At 32.9% G+C, this 21,550-nt stretch overlaps 1 protein-coding gene across 1 annotated transcript; it reads right to left on the bottom strand.

Moving 5' to 3' along the window:
• Window positions 1-13,750: 13,750 nt before the first annotated feature.
• LOC100796078 (dirigent protein 22) lies at window positions 13,751-14,870 on the bottom strand. Its single transcript, XM_003529134.4, has 2 exons — window positions 14,594-14,870; window positions 13,751-14,269 (listed from the first exon to the last, which is right to left on the bottom strand). Exons 1-2 carry the CDS (start codon window positions 14,734-14,736, stop codon window positions 13,843-13,845), a joined length of 570 nt encoding a protein of 189 aa, XP_003529182.1. The 5' UTR covers window positions 14,737-14,870; the 3' UTR covers window positions 13,751-13,842.
• Between the last annotated feature and the right edge of the window lie 6,680 nt (window positions 14,871-21,550).

Here is a 21,550-nt window from a genome sequence, read left to right as displayed (position 1 = left end):
TTTATGTCGGTTTTGTTGGTGAGACATTTATTTTTTTAGACATGTGCAAATTGCAGAGTCATGTCAATTTGGACTGTGATTTTTCCCTGATAATTGATGTAGCATATGTCCATTATAATTTTCAGAGTGAAAAAAAAATTCCGAGATGTCCATTTTTTGTCAGTTTTGTTGGTGAGACATTTATTTTTTTAACAGTTTAGTGTAAATTGCAAAGTGTTGTGAATTTTGACCGTTATGTTACCATGCCATCTACTATAGTAGAAGTAGGTAAAATGGAAATTGTTAACGTAAATTTAAACAAATAATTTATTTCATTATGTAAAATGATCACTGAACACGGACATAAGACACTATAAGAAAACCTCATAGCATAAACAACTAAGACATGAATCATCTTCAGATTACCAATCTTGTTTGAATATTGTTTTGTGGGATAGAGACATGTTACTTCCTTCAGGCCCAGAAGAGGTGTCAGTATCACTACCATGGTTTTTGATCCAACAACTCTCGTATTCATCTGATAGGTCCTCAAGATTTGAGGTTGGGTCATATTGGGTGCTTGGTGGGTTATTATTGTCACAAATTATGACAAATAACTCCACAAATGGTAGTGGTGGGTTGTTGTAAAAAATGTTGAACATTTTTTGAACATCACATCATCTTGCAGAATAAAAGATGTGTACATATAACGTTATCCTAACTCAAATATGGGGCACCGAAAATAGAGATATTGGATATGTTGTTGTGGTTCAATGTTTAGTTTTTGGTGAACAAGTTTAGGCAATTGTGTAAAGGTTATGACCTTGTTAACCATAAAAGATTTTTTGTGTTGTTACTAACGAAGGTGGTGCCCTCATTAGTGTTGTAGATTTGACCATTGTGGTAAACACAAACATATGGAGTTTGGTGATATATTGTGGTAGGGGTTGACATGAATATTTGAAAGTTCTACGAATGTCTTTAGCTGTAGTTGTATTTATTGAATTTGTTTATAGTTGGGTGAGTCACTAGTTAACTGTGCATTTAGATGAACTGGTAAATGAGCACTTAATCATAGTTGCAAGGGTCTAAATCATAGCTTTATTGATTTTGTTCTCCTGTTTTGAGGTGGTTGTCCATGGAACTGGTGTACAATATTTTTTTTTTGGATTCTTTGACGTTCAAACTACAGTAAAATGTCTCAGATATTATTAATGTGTTGGATACAAGTTAAAAAATATAGAACATGGACACTTAAGCATAGTTGTTGTTAAACAAGTGGCCTCAATAATTTAAGAGGGGGTGAATTAAGTTTAAAAAACTTCCCCTAATCAAATTTTAATTCTCTCTTGAATTAGAATATGCACACTTAATATAAATTAAGTAAAGAATAATTCAAATGAAACTTCTTCAAAGCAAATATAAAATGCAATAAATTAAAGAAGTTTGAGGGAAGAGAGAATGCAAACTCAATTTTTATATTGGTTCGGCCACGTCCTGTGCCTACGTCCAGTCCTTAAGCAATCCGCTTGAGATTTTCATTATCTTGAAAAATCCTTTTACAAAGTCTAAACCACATAGGGATACCCTTCCTTTGTGTTCAGAAATCTTTACAACTTAAGAGACTCACAGTCTCTTGAACAACAATCGTTTGCTTTTGAGTAAGAAGATTATTTTTGTTTTGAAGAGAAGAATATTACAAGATGAAGATCATACAAGAATTCTTATACATTTTGCAAGTGTTTGGCCAAGGCTTTCTTTTTGAGAGGATAGGACAATTATTATTCTAAAAACCTCTGAGGAAATTCGAACCCAAGTCACCTATTTATAGGCCTTTGGTGGCCATTCAAAATCTCATGAACAGTTGTGACTTTTGGGAGTTATTTTTAAAATTTCCTCACTGGTAATCAATTACAAATATGTGATAATTGATTACATAGTTAGTTTTGAAGAGTTATGACTCTTCATATTTGAAATTCAAAATTTTATGTCTGGTAATCGATTACAAATACAGGCTTTTAAAATTTAAATTCAAAATTTCTAAAAGTTGTTTAAAACAGTTTTATTTATGGTAATCGATTACAACCTCTGTGTAATTGATTACACAGTTCAAAAATTCAAATTCAAAAAATTTGCAAACCTGTTTAAAACATATTTTAGCTTCTAGTAATCGATTATAGACTCTGGTAATCGATTAAACGATTACCAGAGAGAAAATCAGATTTTCACAAAAAGAGTTTTGCTTAAAAACTTTTATAAGATGTTTTCAAAAATTAACCTAAGGTCAAACCTGTACAATCTCTTTTAAGGAATTCTTTTAACATACTATGGACTAATTGTTCATCGTTTCTCTTGAATTCTTGTCATCTTGACTTTGATCAAACTTGAATAGCTTTCATCTTTGGTATCATCAAAACTTCATATAACATATGCTTTTACATTTGCAAGGTCCAAATCATAGTTTTTTTTATTTTGTTCTCTTATTTTGATGTGGTTGTCCATGGAACTAGTGCATGATATATTTGATTTTGGATTCTTTGATGTTCAAAATACAAAAAAAGTGTGCCACAACTATTATTAATGGGTTGGACATAACTTAAAAAATGCAGAACATGGGAATTTAATCATAGTTGCAAGGGTCAAAATCATAGTTTTTTTAAAATTTCGTTCTACTGTTTTGAGGTGGTTGTCAATGAAACTAGTGCACGATATATTTTTTTTAGATTCTTTTACGTTCAACCTACAGAAAAAATGTGTCACGGATATTATTAATTTTTCGGGCATAAGTTAAAAAAATGCAGAACATGGTCACTTAAGCATAGTTGCAAGGGTCTAAATCATAGTTTTTTTATTTATTTTGTTCTCCTATTTTGAGGTGGTTGTCCATGAAACTGGTGCACGATATATTTTTTTTGGATTCTTTGACATTCAAACGACAGAAAAAATGTGTCACAGATTTTATTAATGTGTTGGACATAAGCTAAAAATATACAAAACATGGGCACTTAAGAATAGTTGCAAGAGTTCAAATCATAGTGTTTTTTTATTGTTATCCTATTTTGAGGTGGTTGTCCGTGGAAATGGTGCATGATATATATTTTTTGGGTTCTTTGACGTTCAAATTATGGAAAAAAAATTTGTCAATGATATTATTAATGTGTTGGACATAAGTTAAAAAAATGTAGAACATAGACACTTAAACATAGTTGCAAGGGTCTAAATCATAGTTTTTTTTTATTTTGTTTTCCTATTTTTAGGTGATTGTCCATGGAACTGGTGCACGACATTTTGTTTTTTGGATTATTTGACGTTCAAACAAAATTAAAAAATGTGTCACAAGTATTATTAATGTGTTGGACATAACTTAAAAAATGTAGAACATGACCACTTAAACATAGTTGCAAGGGTCCAAATCATAGTTTTTTTTATTTTGTTATCCTATTTTGAGGTGGTTGTCCATGGAACTGGTGCACTGTATATTTTTTTGGATTCTTTGACATTCAGATTACGGAAAAAATGTGTCATAGATATTATCAATGTGTTGGACATAAGTTAAAAAATGTGTGAAACATGGACATTTAAACATAGTTGAAGGGTCTAAATCATAGTTTTTTTTTTATTTTGTTTTCCTATTTTGAGGTGATTCTCCATGGAAGTGGTGTACGATATATTTGTTTTTTTATTCTCTGACGTTCAAACTACAAAAAAATGTGTCATGGATATTGTAATGACTCGCCTTGTCACTACGATATCACCACTCTAAACCGTGAAAATTTCAATTTTTAAATGAAAATTCCGTTAATTTTCTTACGAAAAATGAAAGTAATTTTTTTCTCGATATACATTCACCAAACAACACACCATTACTTAAATGAATACATACATACATATACACACACACACACACACACACACACACACACACACACACACACACACACACACACATATATATATATATATATACATAAATAGGTATAGTAACTCGGTACACATCAGTCAGATAATGGAAAGTAAATTTGTTCATACATATAATTAAATTTGTGATTTACATCCTCAATTAAAAAAAAAGAATTATGGAACCAGCTGTGAATGTATGTATACATGATTTTGATGATGCCAAAGAAGAATCAAACAAGGCTGCTTCAAAGGATAAGCATTACTTCAAGATTAATACAAGATTGCTTCAACAAATAAAGCCTTGCTTCAAGATTTCTTCAAGATCAAGCCTTGCCTCAAAACAAAGGGTTTCAAAGTCATCCAAGGCTCTAGTAATTAATTACCTGGTAGTGTAATCGATTAACAGAAGCTAAGTTTGAAAATAACTGTTGAAAAGGGTTTTGAATTTGAATTTTGAACCTGTAATCGATTACCAGATGTTTGTAATCGATTACCAGCAACGGAACTCTGGTTTAAATTCAAAAGTCATAACCCTTCAAAATATCATTGTGTAATCGATTACCAGAAACTTGTAATCGATTACCAGTGAAGAATTTTAGAAAAAACTTTTTAAAAAGACACATCTCTTCAAACCATTTTAAAAAGGCACGAAGGGCCTATATATATGTGTGTGTGTGTGTCTAACTTCAAAAAGCAAGAGAGAGATATTCCCAGAGAACTTCATTTCCAAATGCTCTCTCAACAACTCTTGGGCAAACATTTGCAAATCCATTAAGAGTTCATCCATGAACTTCAATTGTAATATTCTTCTCTTAAAGAGATAATTCTTCTTTTTCTTCTTCTTCTTAATCAAAGAGATTGATTAAGGGACCGAGGGTCTCTTAAGTTGTAAGGAATTGTGAACACAAGGGATGAGTTGTCTCTATGTGGTTCAGACTTTGTAAAAGGGTTTTACAAAGAGAAAGGAAAATCTCAAGTGGGTTGCTTGAGGACTGGATGTAGGCAACAGACTTTGTCGAACCAGTATAAAACTGTGTTTGCATTCTCTCTTCCTTTATCTCATTTATTTTGTTGCAATCAATTTTGTCTTGCGTGTTTAAAGAACATTATTAAATTGATTGCTGCTTCTTCTACATTCTAAGCCTATCCCTCTTAAGTTATTGAGGTCGCTGGTCCAACACCAGCTACAGAGGAGTTGATTAACAAAATACAACTCTCTCCCAAAATAATCCCAACGTCATCACATCGGCTTGACGGCTCCACAAAAGAATTTCACTTCATGTACTCTAATGTTGTCATTCTGCTCCCACGAACAAAGGTTCGTGATCATCACAGGTACCAATTACACGGTACAAATCAAATAACCACAATTAGTAAGAAAACATTAACAAATATCATTAGCTTACACAAAAATTCATTAGTCCAACACACACTCAACAAATAGTCATCATCCATCCATAATTCCAATTAATCATGCTCAGTATAATGCATGCACCTAACCTCAACTCTAAAATGTAATGTGGTACCATCCTCAAGAAAATAGCCTAAGCGTGTCCACACGACACTCTCACTTAGGAAAAGTGGGCAGTAAGTGTCGAGGTCGACTTGTCGTGCACAGGCAACTCCCCCCCCCCCCCACAGTGATCAGTCTAAGTCTCAAAGGAGTTCCAAATCAAGTGACATGCCCCCAAGTACAAGTATTCCTTCTTATGAGAAACTACAAGTACTTATTGATAAAGTTTATACTATTTTCATGCAATATGAAGTATGAAATATAGGCACCATCAATGCACTGACCGTGGATAATTAGAGATTATTAGTCATCCCCCTACAAAGATGCTTAAAACTCTTTAACCACTCTATTTCCCCTAATAGGGATATCCAATAAGGTCATTGCACCCCCATGCACATACACAACATACATCATCACAATGACATTTTAAACATCATCAACATCTCATCTCAATGTCATTATCAACATCAACATTGTCTCATCTCAATGTCATTCTCAACATCAACATCATCTCATCTCATTATCATTCTCCACATCAACATCATCTCATCTTAATGATATTATCAACAACAACAACATCATCTCATATTAGCATAATCATCAATAACAACATTAACTCATATCAACATAATCATCAATAACAACATCATCTCATATCAATATTATCATAAACACCAATATAGTCTCTATCAATTATTATCAATATCATCTTCAATAACAACATCATTCTCTAAATCAACATTATCATAAACATCAACTCACCTCATATCAATTAATATCATTAATAAAAATATCATTAGTAAGTCACATCCCGCATACACATACATATATAGTTCACGCCTAAGATTCACACACCCCATGTCTTCAGACAACACAAGTCTAATAAAAACAATAATGTCATTTATCAATAATAGACTTATCACATCTCATTAGTCAAAAACATTGTTTTGCTTGAAAAACTAGCATGCAACAGGGACAGACATACATCCCCATAGTTAGGTTCCCTGACCCTAACTATGGTATCAAAAGTTGTAAATTATAATAAAATCCCCTCACCTACTGTAAGCTCTACGTTAGTTCCTCTTTGTGTTGCTCAGAGACCTCTCTCGTTCTTGTTTGTCAGTCCAAATGCAAGGTTCTATGTACCAAATTGAAGGAAATTTAGTATAGATTTCATAAATAAGGTTAATGAAAACATTCAAAGTCAAATACCTTTGTCAAAACATAAAGGGCTAAGGGGTGTTTCAGATTCTACTAAAAGGAGACGTCATTTTGAAATTCCGCTCACGCCAATGTGACTGGGGTTTAGTGAAGATCACGAAAATAACATCAATGTTATAAAAAGATAACTTTTACAATGTCTCATTTTTAAGATTTTTTTAAAAGAAAATGTAAAAACACCCTATTACAGTACCCAAAACAGAAGAGACACTAAGGGAAACTCAAACTAACTAAGAGAAAGGCTTAAATGTCAAGATTACCTTAAAGAAGCTATGAAAGGAAGGATTGAGGTAATTTTCTCCACCGAATCCTTGAGGTGGATTATGAGGATTTCACTCTGATTAAAACGTTCCTCTTGGTGTAGCGGTTTGACGGCAAGCAACGGCGACTCATGGTGGCCACCGATGGTCGTGGGTGGTGGAGAAGAAAAGTGTTGGGGTTAAGGTGGGCGTTTGGAGAGGAGGAGAGTGAAAAAATTGTGTTTTTCACGCTGAAGAACGTATTTATAATATGCAAATCTCACTTAGCGAGTTTGTCTCGCTAAGCGGAAGTCCACTTTTCGCGCTTAGCGCGACAATTTGCGCTAAGCGGAACACCCCTTGTGCTTAACACGATAATTATCACTCAACATAATTTCCTCTCGGGTTGGAATTGCGCTTAGTGCACTAATTCTCACTCAACGCAATTCCCTTTCAAGTTAGAATTGCTCTTAACGTGCTTCTCATGGTAAGAGAGAGATCAAAAGTTGTTACTTTCACAATCCCAACGGTCAAACTATGGAGGGTTGTCATACAAACTACAAGCCAAAATTTGAAGACGATCCAACGATTACCAAACCTAGGATTAAGATTTTACTAAAATAGGTTTATGTACAATTTGAAATCTCATAATTTCAACTTAGCTCAATAAAACTCCACATAACTCAATATCTTCATCAAGCAAATCACACATTACTAATTCAAGCCATACCTCAACTCATTCAAGTCAACCATATAGTTAAATAACACAATAAATACAATTAAACATCAATTTATAATTAACAATATTTCAGGGTATTACAAATATTATTAATGTGTTGGACATAACTCAAAAAATACAGAACATGGACACTTAAGCATAACTACAATGATCCAAATCATAGTTTTTTATTTTTATTTTGTTATCCTATTTTGAGTTGGTTGTCTGTGGAACCGGTGCACGATATATTTTTTTATTCTTTTACATTCAAACTACAGAAAAAATGTATCACGGATATTATTAATGTGTTGGACATAAGTTAAAAAACAATGCAGCACATGGGAACTTAAGCATAGTTGCAAAGGTCCAAATCATAGTTTTTTTTTTGTTTTTTTTCCTATTTTGAGGTAATTTTCCATGGTACAAGTGCACAATATTTTTTTTTTATTCTCTAACGTTCAAACTACACAAAAAATGTTTCACAAATATTATTAATGTGTTAGACATAAGTTAAAAAAATGTAGAACATGAGAACACAAGATCGATGTTGAGATCACCCACAATTCAACTAGAAATACAATTTTCACCAGTGACAACACAAGATCGATGTTGTTGTATCCAACGATGATGTTGGCCGACATAACCAGTGTAATACAATCATCAATTACACATGCTGATGTTTCATCCACAATTACTTCAATTTGGTGTTGTTATCTTATACACGAAATTAATGGACATGTTGAGTATACGACATGTTCAATTACTGATGAAGAATATGTTTGGTGCATCTTTAATACATTCACAAACATGCGAAGTGTAATATGTATGGAACTTAGAGTTGAAGTTCATACTTCACGACCATTGTTTCACGTTAATGACCAAATTTGGATGGAGATGGAGCAGAAGTTGAATAGTTCCATGAAATTAGGATAAACTATTTAACATATGTTTTTTTATTGCTTTTAATTACTTGTTACTTTTTATTATGTATTTGGCATTTGTACGATGTTGTTCAGTTGTCATTTTCATTTGTCATGAGGGTACTCGATTAAATTGTAAAATTAGAGGAGCATGAAGATAATGTAAGTTGAAAAGTTCAACATAAATTAATTGCAGAATGATGTTTTCATCATACAAAAAATGTTACTACTTAATCCCCATAATGGTGTCCTTTTACACATAGAGGGCATCTCCTGTTACATCCTGGATTTCAACGTGGGCGTTCATCTGGTATGTCATGCAGTGATGCATTATTCTATTGAACATCTTGGTTAAACATCAAATTGAAACTTGGTTCCACTTCATTCTGTAGGCTATGCATGTATTGACAAGTTGATGCTAGCGTGCCACAATCAGTTCCAAAAACATTGCTCAAGAAATCATCTAGTTAGATAATCGATCGAGTGTAGTCCATGTTCAAATCACGAGTTGTTCATGTCACTGCTCGTCAGAACACTGTTCAAGTCACTGTTCAACTCTCAATGTGCGTCAGAACACTGTTCACATCATTGTTAATGTTTCTACAGATCAATTTCCAATTGCAAAAACTGTCGGTGCACTGTTCATGACCCTATCGATGCAATCTGAACTGTTAAAATTGGAGGTGCGATGACAACCGGTGGATCTATCCGTAGCCACGACACTATAAATAAGTCTCAAAATGTAATCTTCTACACACAGAAAACACTTCACAACAGAAGTTCCAAATCACTCTGAGTCTCCAAACCAAATCACTCTGAGTCTCTAAACCAAATCAATATTAGTCTCCAAACCAAATCATTCTCAATTTCAAAACCAAATCACTCTCAGTCTCCAAACCAAATCACTCCCAATCTCCAAACCAAATCACTCTTAGTATTCAACCAAATCACTCTTAATCTCCAAACCAAATCACTATCACTCTGAAAATGTCTCTATCGTAGTCTACTATGATGCCTATGTAGCCGACTGTGACGAGGGCATTCAGTTTAAGGACAGAAACAAAGTATTTGTTTCAATGAGGAGAGGAATGACCTTCAATGCATTGAAAACAAAAATCCAACGTAAGATGGGCCTAAATCAAGGTCAAACCATAATCGCAGTCATTTATCGATACCCTATTTCTGCTGGGTTTGGCATGTTTAATTATTAAGTTGTTACCATTAGTGACGATGAGGATATTGATGGCATGTTCGATGTCTATAATTGACATCAATGCTTAAGTGGATTTCAGTTGCTCGTACAATACCAACAACAACCTTCTTCTATAGCCATTGTCGAAGCAACCGTTCAATCATCACAAATTCACGAAACATCATACACTGACTACCATACTCAAATCTATCATGAAGGCCCATCCTCATACACACCAATCCCATACACGACCATAAATGATTATTACGTCCCTCCTTTTGAACCCACCGAATTCGATACCCACATTACTTCATACACACAACTGCTTGGTGGATCGTCGAACTATTGTGAGATGACTCCCCAACTAAATGAGCCCACCCAACTAAATGTCAACCCAACTACTGATATCCATGTTGCTCAGTCTGAAAGCAATGAAATGTCACATGACTATCATGCTCAAAATGGTTTGTCGGATTAAGTAGTTGGTGACTTCAATGAAGACGAAGACGAAATTTTGGCGGACAACAACAAAAACAACAACTAGGACGATAATGACATATAGTTCCTTTTCCAACAAACATCAACTGAAAATGTCTATCGTCCATTTTTTACACTTTTGGCAATCGCACCAATTGTCGTTGTAGGTTTCACATTTATAAAAGAGTTCGTCTCCACAGGGACTTGAGTTTAGTTAATTCATTCGGTTAAAGGTTATTAGTTTAATAGTTATATACAAATTTAATCAAATGTCATTGGTTTTGGTTTGATTAACTAAAGACAACTTAAAGTAAAAGAAAAGTAAAAATAACGGAATTTAATGTGTCAGAAATATGTAAATTATGGAAATAATAATAATGACTTGAATTAATTATAGAAAACATAGGATTGGATTTCATCGTTCATACCCTTAGTATCCTAATAAGATTAACATATATAAATCATTTTCTAACATTATTGATGCACACATAGTTATCCCAAGTTGATTCCTCGCACTTGGAACCTAAGAATATTTACTAAATATCAATCTCTCGCGTATGCAGTAAACATCTCAATATTACAATTATGTTCTCGTGCTTTTTGCAATCAAAATGTTACGCTCTATTCCTAGCAACGTAACCTAAAGAGTAAAATCATTTGGTTCAAATTCTAAGATTACTTTCCAGTCTCACTTCAAATCCAATTTCATAACACTAGTAATCAAATAGAATCAAGGATTACGAGTAGAATGAAATTACCAATGATGAGTAGAAAAGATTAATACATATATAATATCAAAAGGGATACATAAGGTTACAAAGATTACATCCAATTCTTAAGAAAAATTAACCGATCTTTGTGCAAAGCACAATACTAACAAGATAAATGACGAATGAAGTAATCCACGGTCACAACTCTGCAGCGCCTTGGCTCCAATTTTTCTCTTCTCCTTCTTCTTCTATGTTTACTACCTGGTTTTCAGGTTGCTGGTTCTTTTTTTCTCTTCCCTACATGGCTATTTATAGAAAAAATCATCTAGTGCATAGGAAACTCGCCCAGGTGAGCTGGAGCTCACGCAAGTGAGCTGCTTGCTTAGGGCTGAAGGTTTTAGCTCGCCTAGGTGAGTGGCTTGCTTAGGGCTAAAGTTTTCTCTTTAGCCCAAGTGAGCTAGATGCTAGCCTGGGCGAATTTGGGGTCAAAAACCTTCATGAAAATACCATTTTGCCCTTCCTTTTAGCTCTATTTCTGGATCTAACAAACAACCATCAAAACCTACAAAATTATGGTGAATCTTTCATATTTAAAGACCAATATTAGTAAATGTACAATATAAATAAACAATTAGACTTAAGGGTAGTTTATAAGAAAACTATTACAATCAAATGATAAGTGCTACCAATTCAATCCAAAAAACAACTAAACTTTGGCACTTATCATCCAGATCCAAATAGCGCTAATGTTGGTGACAACCAAGTGCTTGACAACCCCGGCTATAGGCATTTTTTGGACCAACAACAACAATCTGACTCGCACGATGACGAGTTGTATGTTGGTCAGTGATTTTGTCAATTGGAGGACCTGAAACACGCCATAAAAATGTGGCACATTAAGAACTATGTAACTTTCAAATCCAAGAGGTGTGCAAAGGATACATGGGTCTTATGTTGCCCAACTGAAGGGTGCTAGTGGAAACTTAGAGCGTCTGAAAGAAAAAATCTAAAAGATTGGGAAATTAGAATGATAGAAGGGCTTCACACATTTGTCATGCCAACCATTTCACAAGATCACAATAAGATGAATTTGAAACTTGTAGGCAAAAATATCCTTGCAATGGTTAAAGAAAATGAGCAACTAACCATTCCTACATTCATTGCATTCGTAAGACAAGAGTTCAAATACATTATCACATATCGTAAAGCATGGCTGGAAAACCAATGGGCCCTCAAGCGGGTATATGGTAATTGGGAAGAGTCATACAACATACTTCCCAAATACCTACAAGCTTTGCAAGTTTTCGTCCCTAGCACAATTGTCAAGATTCAAACTATTCATGCACTAGACGAGTCTAACCAACCAATCCCAAACAAGGTCATATTTCATCGACTTTTTTGGTCATTTAAGGCATACATTGACACGTTTGCATTTTGTAAACCCATTGTGCAAATCGATGGAACATAGCTATATGGAAGATACAAAGAGACGTTTTTAGTTGCAGTTGCACAAGATGGCGCTAACAACATATTTCCATTGGCATTTGTCATTGTCGAGGGTGAGATAGCAGATGGGTGACTTTTTGTTTTTTTTTTGCAAAACTTGAGAACACATGTGACACCACAACATGGTATATGCTTAATCTCTAACAGGCACAAGTTAATCAAAAGTGCATACAAACGACCTGACGGTGGGTGGATAGCAGACAACTCATCACATGTGTTCTATATTCGGCACATAGATCAAAACTACAAAAAACAGTTCAAAAAGGAGGAAGAAAGAAAAAGCATCTTGAGTATAGGTAAAATATTTTGTTTATATTCTAACGCACAATATTTAATTATTTAACATTAAACTAACATTTAGATTTACATTTTTTTTCAAACTACAGGGCATGCCATGACTCAACCACAATTTTTTTGTCATTATCGAGAGTTACAAGAAGACAACCCGCACTGCACAACATGGCTTGATCAAATACCAAGGTACCTTTTTAAGACGATGTTTAGCTAACGGCCGTGTTAGAAAGGTACCTTCCTAAGACAGTGACTTTCTAAGATGATCGTTAGCTAACCACCGTCTTAAAAAGATACCTTCTTAAGACATTGTTAAGCTAATCACCATCTTACAAAGTAACCTTTTTAAGACAGTGTTTAGCTAACGACCATCTTAGAAGGTAATATTTTTCTAAGACAGGTTTTATGAAACCGTTGTCAAAAGTCTTAACTTTCAACAACGTTAGCTTCAAAGATGATTTTGAACTGTCTTTGTATGTTGTTTTCGACTGTCATCGTTTGTTTTTTTTTTAATAGTGAAATTTAAATTTATGAACTGTAATTAAGTTTATATATAGATACAGAGAATTTAGAACAACATACTTGAAACTGCTAAATTTAAGTAATAATATTTTAAAAGAATAGAAATTTAAAAAAACGAAATGTGAAAACTTAATATAAAAGAAATCACGTGACTTGTTAAGAAAGAGAATAAATTAAAAGAAGTCTTATATAAGTTATGAATTCTTTTTGTGATATTATATAAAACATATTTTCCTCTTTATTTTTGTGAGCATCCAAACGTAATTAGACATTCCATATATTATTTACTATTTTTCTCTACTATTCTCTCAAAATAATTAATCCGTAATATATGATTGCTTTAATTAACAAATATTTTAATCTTTCCGAGATTATTTTCAATGGTAACGTACAGTGGACCAATCATAAATATAAATTATTATTATTATTATTTTCTAATATTCTAATTCTCACATCAATCATTTAATTACATTTTATCTTGCTATTCTTCTTTAAAATATTTGTAGGGAAATTTATCGACAACGATAGTAAGAAAGGAATAAAACCAAAATAAATCTCCTACATACACATATAGTATCGCATATCAATACACATGTATAGTATTATATATATATATATATATATATATATATATATATATATATATATGAATGATCAATAATGCAAAACATAAATATTGTACTCAACAATGGCATCCTTGGTGGTGGGTGAGAACCAATGCGTTCTAAGTTGAGCATATCCCCTAGCAAATCGAAAGAGTCCACTTCCACCAATCACGGGCATCTCTCTCTCCTTGTCGTAAACAGAGTTCCTCCCCAAAATTGTGATGGTGCTGCCATTGTACTTCCCTTCAGTGATGGCGAAATTCATAGCCATGAGCAAGGTGATTTCACTTTGTGACGTGGAAGCATAGAACCCCTGAGCTTTCCCCACCAATTTTGAGTTCAATTGGGGTTCTAATGTCAAAGGGTTCTCAATCATGTTCACCGATCCAAAGGATGTGGTTGAGTTCTTCAAGGGTGGTGGCACAACTTCAATTGAAGAAGGGTTGCGTCCACTCACCACGTCATGCCAATAGAATCTGAAAGAGATACGATTTTGATCAACAGTTCATGTGATAAATTTTACAATCAAAAGAAAAAAATATGAAATATAATGAATGATGTGATCAAAGTTTTATAAACGGTCAGAAGGATGAAATTTTGACCACAATCACAAGGTTTTGAGTTTATGTATATAACTACAATTGTGACTACATTGCATTTATATATGATTTCTCACTATATTAAGAAACGCACAACGAAATCCCAACTGTGACTATAATTTAAAACCTTGGATGTGATATAGAAAGACACACATAAAAAATGTGGTTATATAAGTTGGTGTATAAATAACACAACTTAACCTGAAATGGCTGAGCTTTTCTTGCTTTTCGTCCAAACCCAACATTTTGCGGTCTAAGGTGCGCACAAAATCATGGGTGTCATGGGCTGCGGTGAAGATGAAGGGAGTGAAGAAGAGGGAGAAGATGAGGAATTGGGTGAACATGGTTAGTACTAGTGGTGGAGGAAGGGCACTCCAAGTTGTGGAGGGTGTGTGAAATGGAAACACACTCCTTATAATGAAACACCAACCTAGCTAGGTAGGAACGAGTGTACAGAGAGTGGGGAGTGGGTGGCATAATTATTCATCACAGGACACTTCTATATGTAACATGCACCATGGTTTCTATTTTTGTTTTTTCCCACCAGGGTAAAAATTCTTTCAATAATGGATTGTTTTCAAAGTAAGCAATCTGTGTCTTTAGTTTCAAATTTCAATGAGTTCAATTTATAATATACTGTAAATTAAGTGAAGCATAAATACATCTTAACTTATTTATTTAACTCAAATGAGGACCAATTTTAAGGCAACGATACCGATCCCTATTCGTGTTTTTACGTGACGCAAAGACGTATGAATACTATTTCAACACATGATTGAGCGTGGGGATATTATTTAAAGAGATTTCTTTGATTCGAAGCAAAAAAGTGACTCATATAAACATATAACTACCTTACTAACCTAAAGTTCTTTAATCATTGTCCTCCCAATCTTCCAGAACTCAATCAATCCATATTTAATCATTTTGATGTATTACCAACTTGTTACACATTATTCCGATCCCCTTGGGGAGGGGCAACTTATGTGTTACGAATAATGGGATTCAAAGTTGAAAATAAAAATTTTAGGGGTATTTGGTTTGGTTGTTTTTTATTTTTATTTTCACTTGAAAACAAAAAATGGAAATAAAAATGTGTTTGATTGAATTTTTAAAAACATTTTCAGTAAAAATGAAAACAGGAAACAACTAGAAAATGAAAACAATAAAATCTCGTTTTCAGTATTTTTAGTTTAAAATAGAAATCTTATTTTGAGTAAAATGAAAACTGATGGTAAGAAATGTAATTTTAAACAAATCTAAAAATATAAAAAAAAAACAAGAAGTCAATATATGACGAATTTTCAGTGTTTTTATTTCTTGAAAACAGAAAATAAAAAGTCAAACTAAACATGTTTTCAGACTTCTAATATTTTAAAGATGTAAACAGTTATCAAAAAATAAAAACAGGAAATAAAAACAAAAAATAAAAATAGAAATCAAACACAACTAGTTTCTCTCCTTGATAACTATTGTACATTAGTTTTGTTTAGCTAGTTAGTATACATTTAGAACAGGTTGCATATAAATTAATACTCTCATCAATGAATTTCATTCTTATTTTGGTTTCAGAATATTAATTTCATTTTGATAATTTATCTAATATTCATGAAAAAGAAAAATCTAAATTTCAGCTAGTATTTTCAAAAATATAGAACTTATTTATAAACAGGTTAAATGGGAGAAAAACAGCGGAAATTGAAAAGAAAACAAAAATAGCTTTCCGAAACACACTCTGAAATATTTTTTTCTGCACTCGATCATCACCTTCATAATTTTGGAGGTCCCAAGCTTGTCGTCGTTTGGAGATCTTAATTTACTGTGGTTAGGATTTTTAAATATGCATGAAGCAGTTAATAAATCACATCATTATTAGATGAATATGAGAGGACTTATGATTTACTAGTTCAGTAAAACACGCAACTTTATAGCTAACGCGTAAAAATTACATCACTTGTGGTATGTTTACAACAGATAATAAATCACAATCATTAGATGAATATGGGGGAGAAGAGAAAACAATGAATAAGAAAATTATGAATATTGATGTATTTTTCTTTATGTAGTCAAGAAGAAAGTTAAAAAAAAAATTGATTTCTAAAAACACATTTTTTTTTCTTCTTCACTAATTTATTTCTATCGTTCCAAAACATCCTTGATGCTACACACGGTCGTAGGCATGACAATGGGTTGAAACAGGGATGGGTCTTGCATTTCCCACCCCACTCCCCGACTTTGTGACCAATTCCCGACCCCGCCCCCATCTCCGCTTGGATTAAAAAATACATACTCACCCTCGTTCCCGTTGGGGTTCGGGAATTCCCCGCCCTGCCCCGCCCCGCCCCGCTAGAATTGATTAAAATTTTTAAAAAAAGAGAAAAAAAATATTGTAACTTATTGAAAAAATGAAAAAAGCAAATTCAAAATATGAGATCATTATCATAATTTAAAAAATTACTAAAACAAATCAATCCATTCAATTAAAATCATAAAATTTGGGTATTGCATGAGGAATTAAGGACATGCATATTTATTTTCCCAAAAAAAAAAACATTACCATCTAAATATATGTTGTCCCAACAATAAGTAGCATATGATTCTATTTAGCAAAAAAAAAAAGATACTATTATACTATGTTGGTTGTCCTTCAAAATGTTTCATTCTGTTTAACATATGATTTTGTTTAGCAACATAAACATGTTTCATTCTTTCAAATTACATAATAAAAAAAAGAAACAACTTAAATTGTTCAGCAAATAAATGTTAATCATTCCTCCAAATTAGTGACACCAGCAGCACCCATCATTTCACCTGCATAAAAGAAATAAAAAAATTAGAACAAAAGCTTATATTATATAATAACAAAAAATGAAATTTAGAACATTATTTACCTTCATCATCTGAAACCATTTCATTCATTACATTAGCACATTCAACAACAACTTTATAGCTCGTAGAACCTATAAACATTACAAGTATTAGTTCTTGAATAAACACAAATATCAATTTAACAACATATATGAATAAAACTTTACCCGTATTTTCAGCACTCCACATCCAACTTCTAGCGCACATTAAAGCCTCTAAAGTAGTCCATTGAAGTCTACTACGATGTGGGCTTAATACTTGACCATGAGTGCTAAATGCGGATTCTGAAGCTATGGTAGATACTGGAATAGCTAATATATTCTTAGCAATTGCTTGAAATGTTGGATACTTGATACCATTAAACTTCCACCACATCAAAATATCAAAGTCAACAGTTCTTGGTAAAGCATCTTCTTCTAAATAGTGGTCTAACTCCGATTTAACATAAGAACTTCTAGCCCTTTTTTTCTTATAATAAATCTATCATACTCAGATAATGCATCACCAACAACTTCACTACCAGTAACATCACCATCATTACTACCAAAAGAGTTTTTGTTCATTTTCATTTGGTAATCAGAAACTAAGTCATAACACAATTGTTGAATGCCCCTCACTTGAGTAAAAGAGTCATGCTCATACAATTTTTCATAATAATACTCAAACAACTTCATCTTGTACCTAGGATCTAAAACAGTGGCAACTCCCATCACATTATGAATCACACCCCAATATTTATCAAATTTGATCATCATATTTTTTGTCATTTGTTGAATCATTGGGTTAGGAGAGGTAATCCATTGTTTGATTGCCAACTTATTCTCACATATATTTGAAAAATACAAATTAGTAGTTGGATGTTTAGTAGAAGAAAATAATTCAGTGATAGTATTGAACAACTTCAATCTCCCACAAACATCCTTTGCAAATTGCCACTGTAAAGTACTTGGCAAACAAGTATATTGAGACTCTTATTGCTTTAATCGAAAAAATACATCCTTATATCCTATGGCAATTTCAAGCATTTTGTAAGTTGAGTTCCATCTAGTTGGACAGTCTAATGCCAAATTCTTAGTGTAAGGGATTCTTAATTGTTTAGCCGTTCCCTCAAATTTTTCCTTCCTCTTGGGTGTTGCTGTCCAATATGCCACACTATCCTGAATATTTTCTACACCTTCTTTCACCACTTCCAACCCATCTTTTACTATCAAATTAAGGACGTGAGCACAACAACGCATGTGAAGTAAAGACCCATCCCTAAGCAAACTACCTAAGAGCAATTTATCCTTAATTTTATCAATCATAGCATCATTTGTGGTACAATTATCTAGGGTGATAGTGGACAGTTTTGTGTCAATATTCCAATCCATCAAACAGTCAGTCAATACATTCATTGCAAAGTCTATCACTTGTATGAGGAGCAAGAACATAAATGAACCTAACATAAAAATAGAGATATAATATAAAAACAACCAAAAAAAGAGATATAATATAATCATATTCAACCATTTTATAAAATAAAAAGGCCTAATAATATAAAAAGTTCAAATCATTTTATTACCTCAAAATCTGACTTTGTAAGTTCCAACAACCATCAACATAATGAGCTGTAATAGCCATATACCCCCTCTTCTGACTTGTTGATGTCCACATGTATGATGTAATGGCCACTCTTCCATCAAGACTATCCAACAACTTCAAAGTTGTTGCTCGTTCATTCTCATAGATTTTCATTATCTCCTTCTTAATTGTGTTTCTAGTAGGAACCTGAAAAATATCACTATATTTTATTTTATAATATACCAATTATATATATTAAAGGATAATTTAAAAATAAAAAATGCATTCATCAAAGGAAATAATTACATTTTTTAATAGTTATAAATCAATAAATGTATCTATAATATATTATTTGCATACTTGAAAAAAAGGGATTTTGCTAGCGAACCTGAAACACAGGTTGGAGGGCAGCATAGTATCGCCTAAAGCCAAGGTGATCCGTAATTGATAGTGGATACTCATGCATAATAATTGCTTTTGCTAGCTCTTCCCTTGCACATTCTGCATCATAAGTTCCTGCATCCAACTCTTGTTTTCCTTGCATGACCTTAGGTGTAAGAAATGTTTGGCCCTTCATCCCTCTCATAAAAATCTTGTACTGAACACAAATCTCATTATGCTGCCACAAATGCTTGGTTCCATTTTTTGATTTTCCACCAAGAAGTTTCTTACAATACTTGCATTCAGCCTTGTCCAAACCATTGACTTTAATTTTTTTTGAAATGTTGTCAGATCTTACTTTTCAGCCTACATATTCCTCCTTGCGCCTCCACATTATTAACTTCATCTTCATGAGGTGAAGGAGTATGATCAACATTAATAGGTGAAGGAGAAGGTGCAAGATCAACTTGAATAGGTGAACAAGTTTGATTAATTGGTGAAGGAGAAGGAGACTCATTAATTGGTGAAAAAATAGGGTAAATTCCTTCTGGTGAAAAACTAATATCTTTCATTACTTTCCTGGAAAGAAAAAAAACACACTAATGTATTAAGGAAATAAGAAATTGGTTGTTGTTGGTATCATGATGATTAGTACAAATTTAACAAAGACTGAAATTTATCGGTCAATACATAATTATTTCTATTGTTTGTGACTACTTGTATAACATTTTTTATTCTCCAATCTACTTAAAAAAGTTGTGCAAAGGCAAATAATATGAGTGAATGAATGAACGAAAGAACACCATTTTTGTACTTCCTTTTTGTACATGCATCATAGAACATAAAATAAGAATTATTTCTTTTGAAAAGAATAAAGAGGCATGATACTTGATGAATTTTGTCATTGTCTTGTTTCTTTTTTTTTAAAAAAAAAAAAGAAACAAGACAATGAATTTTATTAAAAATAGTTACCAACAATTGGCCCAAGAACCTAGGTCACAACAGCCATCTAAAGATCCTGAGTCCTGACATCATATTGCATTCAGAAACAACATCAACAACAAGAAATATATATAAAAAAGATAAGCTTAATTTGCAAACTAACAACACGGAAGGACCAGGAACCACATACCAGAATATATGTTTGTTGCCAGAAACAAATTGAATCTCTACAAAACAAGGGTTTTCTTCTAGTTTAAACATTAGTTTATTTAAGAATAGATGTTAGAGATATTCAATTCAATTCACTGTAGGATGGGTATGTATTAAATTAAAACAAAAAAATTGTGTCTAATTCATTATGATAATTACATTAGTGTTGCTATAAGTGTTAGATGAACAACTAAAAACATGCATTCAAGTTCCTCCAGTAGATGCATCATCTCGCTCATGTTTGGTGCTTCAATATTTCTTATAAGGGAAGGGAAAATAATAATGAAAATAAATTGGAACTTGAAAGAGGTAAAGCAAGAGGTCTACAACAATAGCAAAAAGACATATGGAACATAAACATAATCAAGATATGGAATGCAGAGTTGATTACGTACTTCTTTAGACGGGACATAAATATAAGGAATGTGTTCGGCAGCTGAAACAACACACAATATATATACTTAACTAACACCAAGCAGCAAATAAAAAAAACATAGACAAATTGAGAGAATGCGAATGGATGATATCTCTCTCGATTGAAATTTCCAAATTTTTTTCTCCTCTTATTTTCTCTCCATGCAAACAAATTGTTAGTGTATATACTTATTATTATACTGTTTTTTAGAAGAACTTCTTATTATGCTTATTTTTAATAACTACAATAAAACAACTTTGTCACCTTTTTAATTTTAATTATCATTTCAATACATCTTAATTAATTATAACTACAAACACTGTTCTGATACTAATGCTGAAATTGCTCTGTAGATCATACTAATAACTTTTTGTTAAATTTAAGTGATTTGGGCTTCTTTTTTTTTTTGGAAGCAAACAAAAGTGAGATAATTGGGGATGGAAAGAGATATATTTATACTCACTGTATCCAGGGTAGAAGAGGATCATCACCTTGGTATTCTTCGATGGCTTGAATCAGTTTGCTGCTTCAGGAAAACTCATAAATGAGATGAAATGACAAAAGAGAATTATTTATGAATGAATGAATGAGACGAAGGAACCTTCATTGTTGGACGAGGGATTTCTTGAGTTGGTTATCGGTGTGGGAGTTGAGGGCGTGGTTCAAGAGGTTGACGTTGTGTCCTCTCTTGAGCGGCCTCACGTTCTCCTTGAAGGCCTCTACGAATAAGTTTTAGGGTTCGCTTGCAAAGCTTCTTCCCAGCAAGAGGTTTAGCAATGTGAGGA

Source organism: Glycine max, chromosome 7, assembly GCF_000004515.6.
Source record: "Glycine max cultivar Williams 82 chromosome 7, Glycine_max_v4.0, whole genome shotgun sequence".
Lineage (NCBI taxonomy): Eukaryota > Viridiplantae > Streptophyta > Magnoliopsida > Fabales > Fabaceae > Glycine > Glycine max.
Note: the sequence above shows the minus strand (reverse complement) of the source record. Positions and strands in the feature narration are given on the sequence as shown.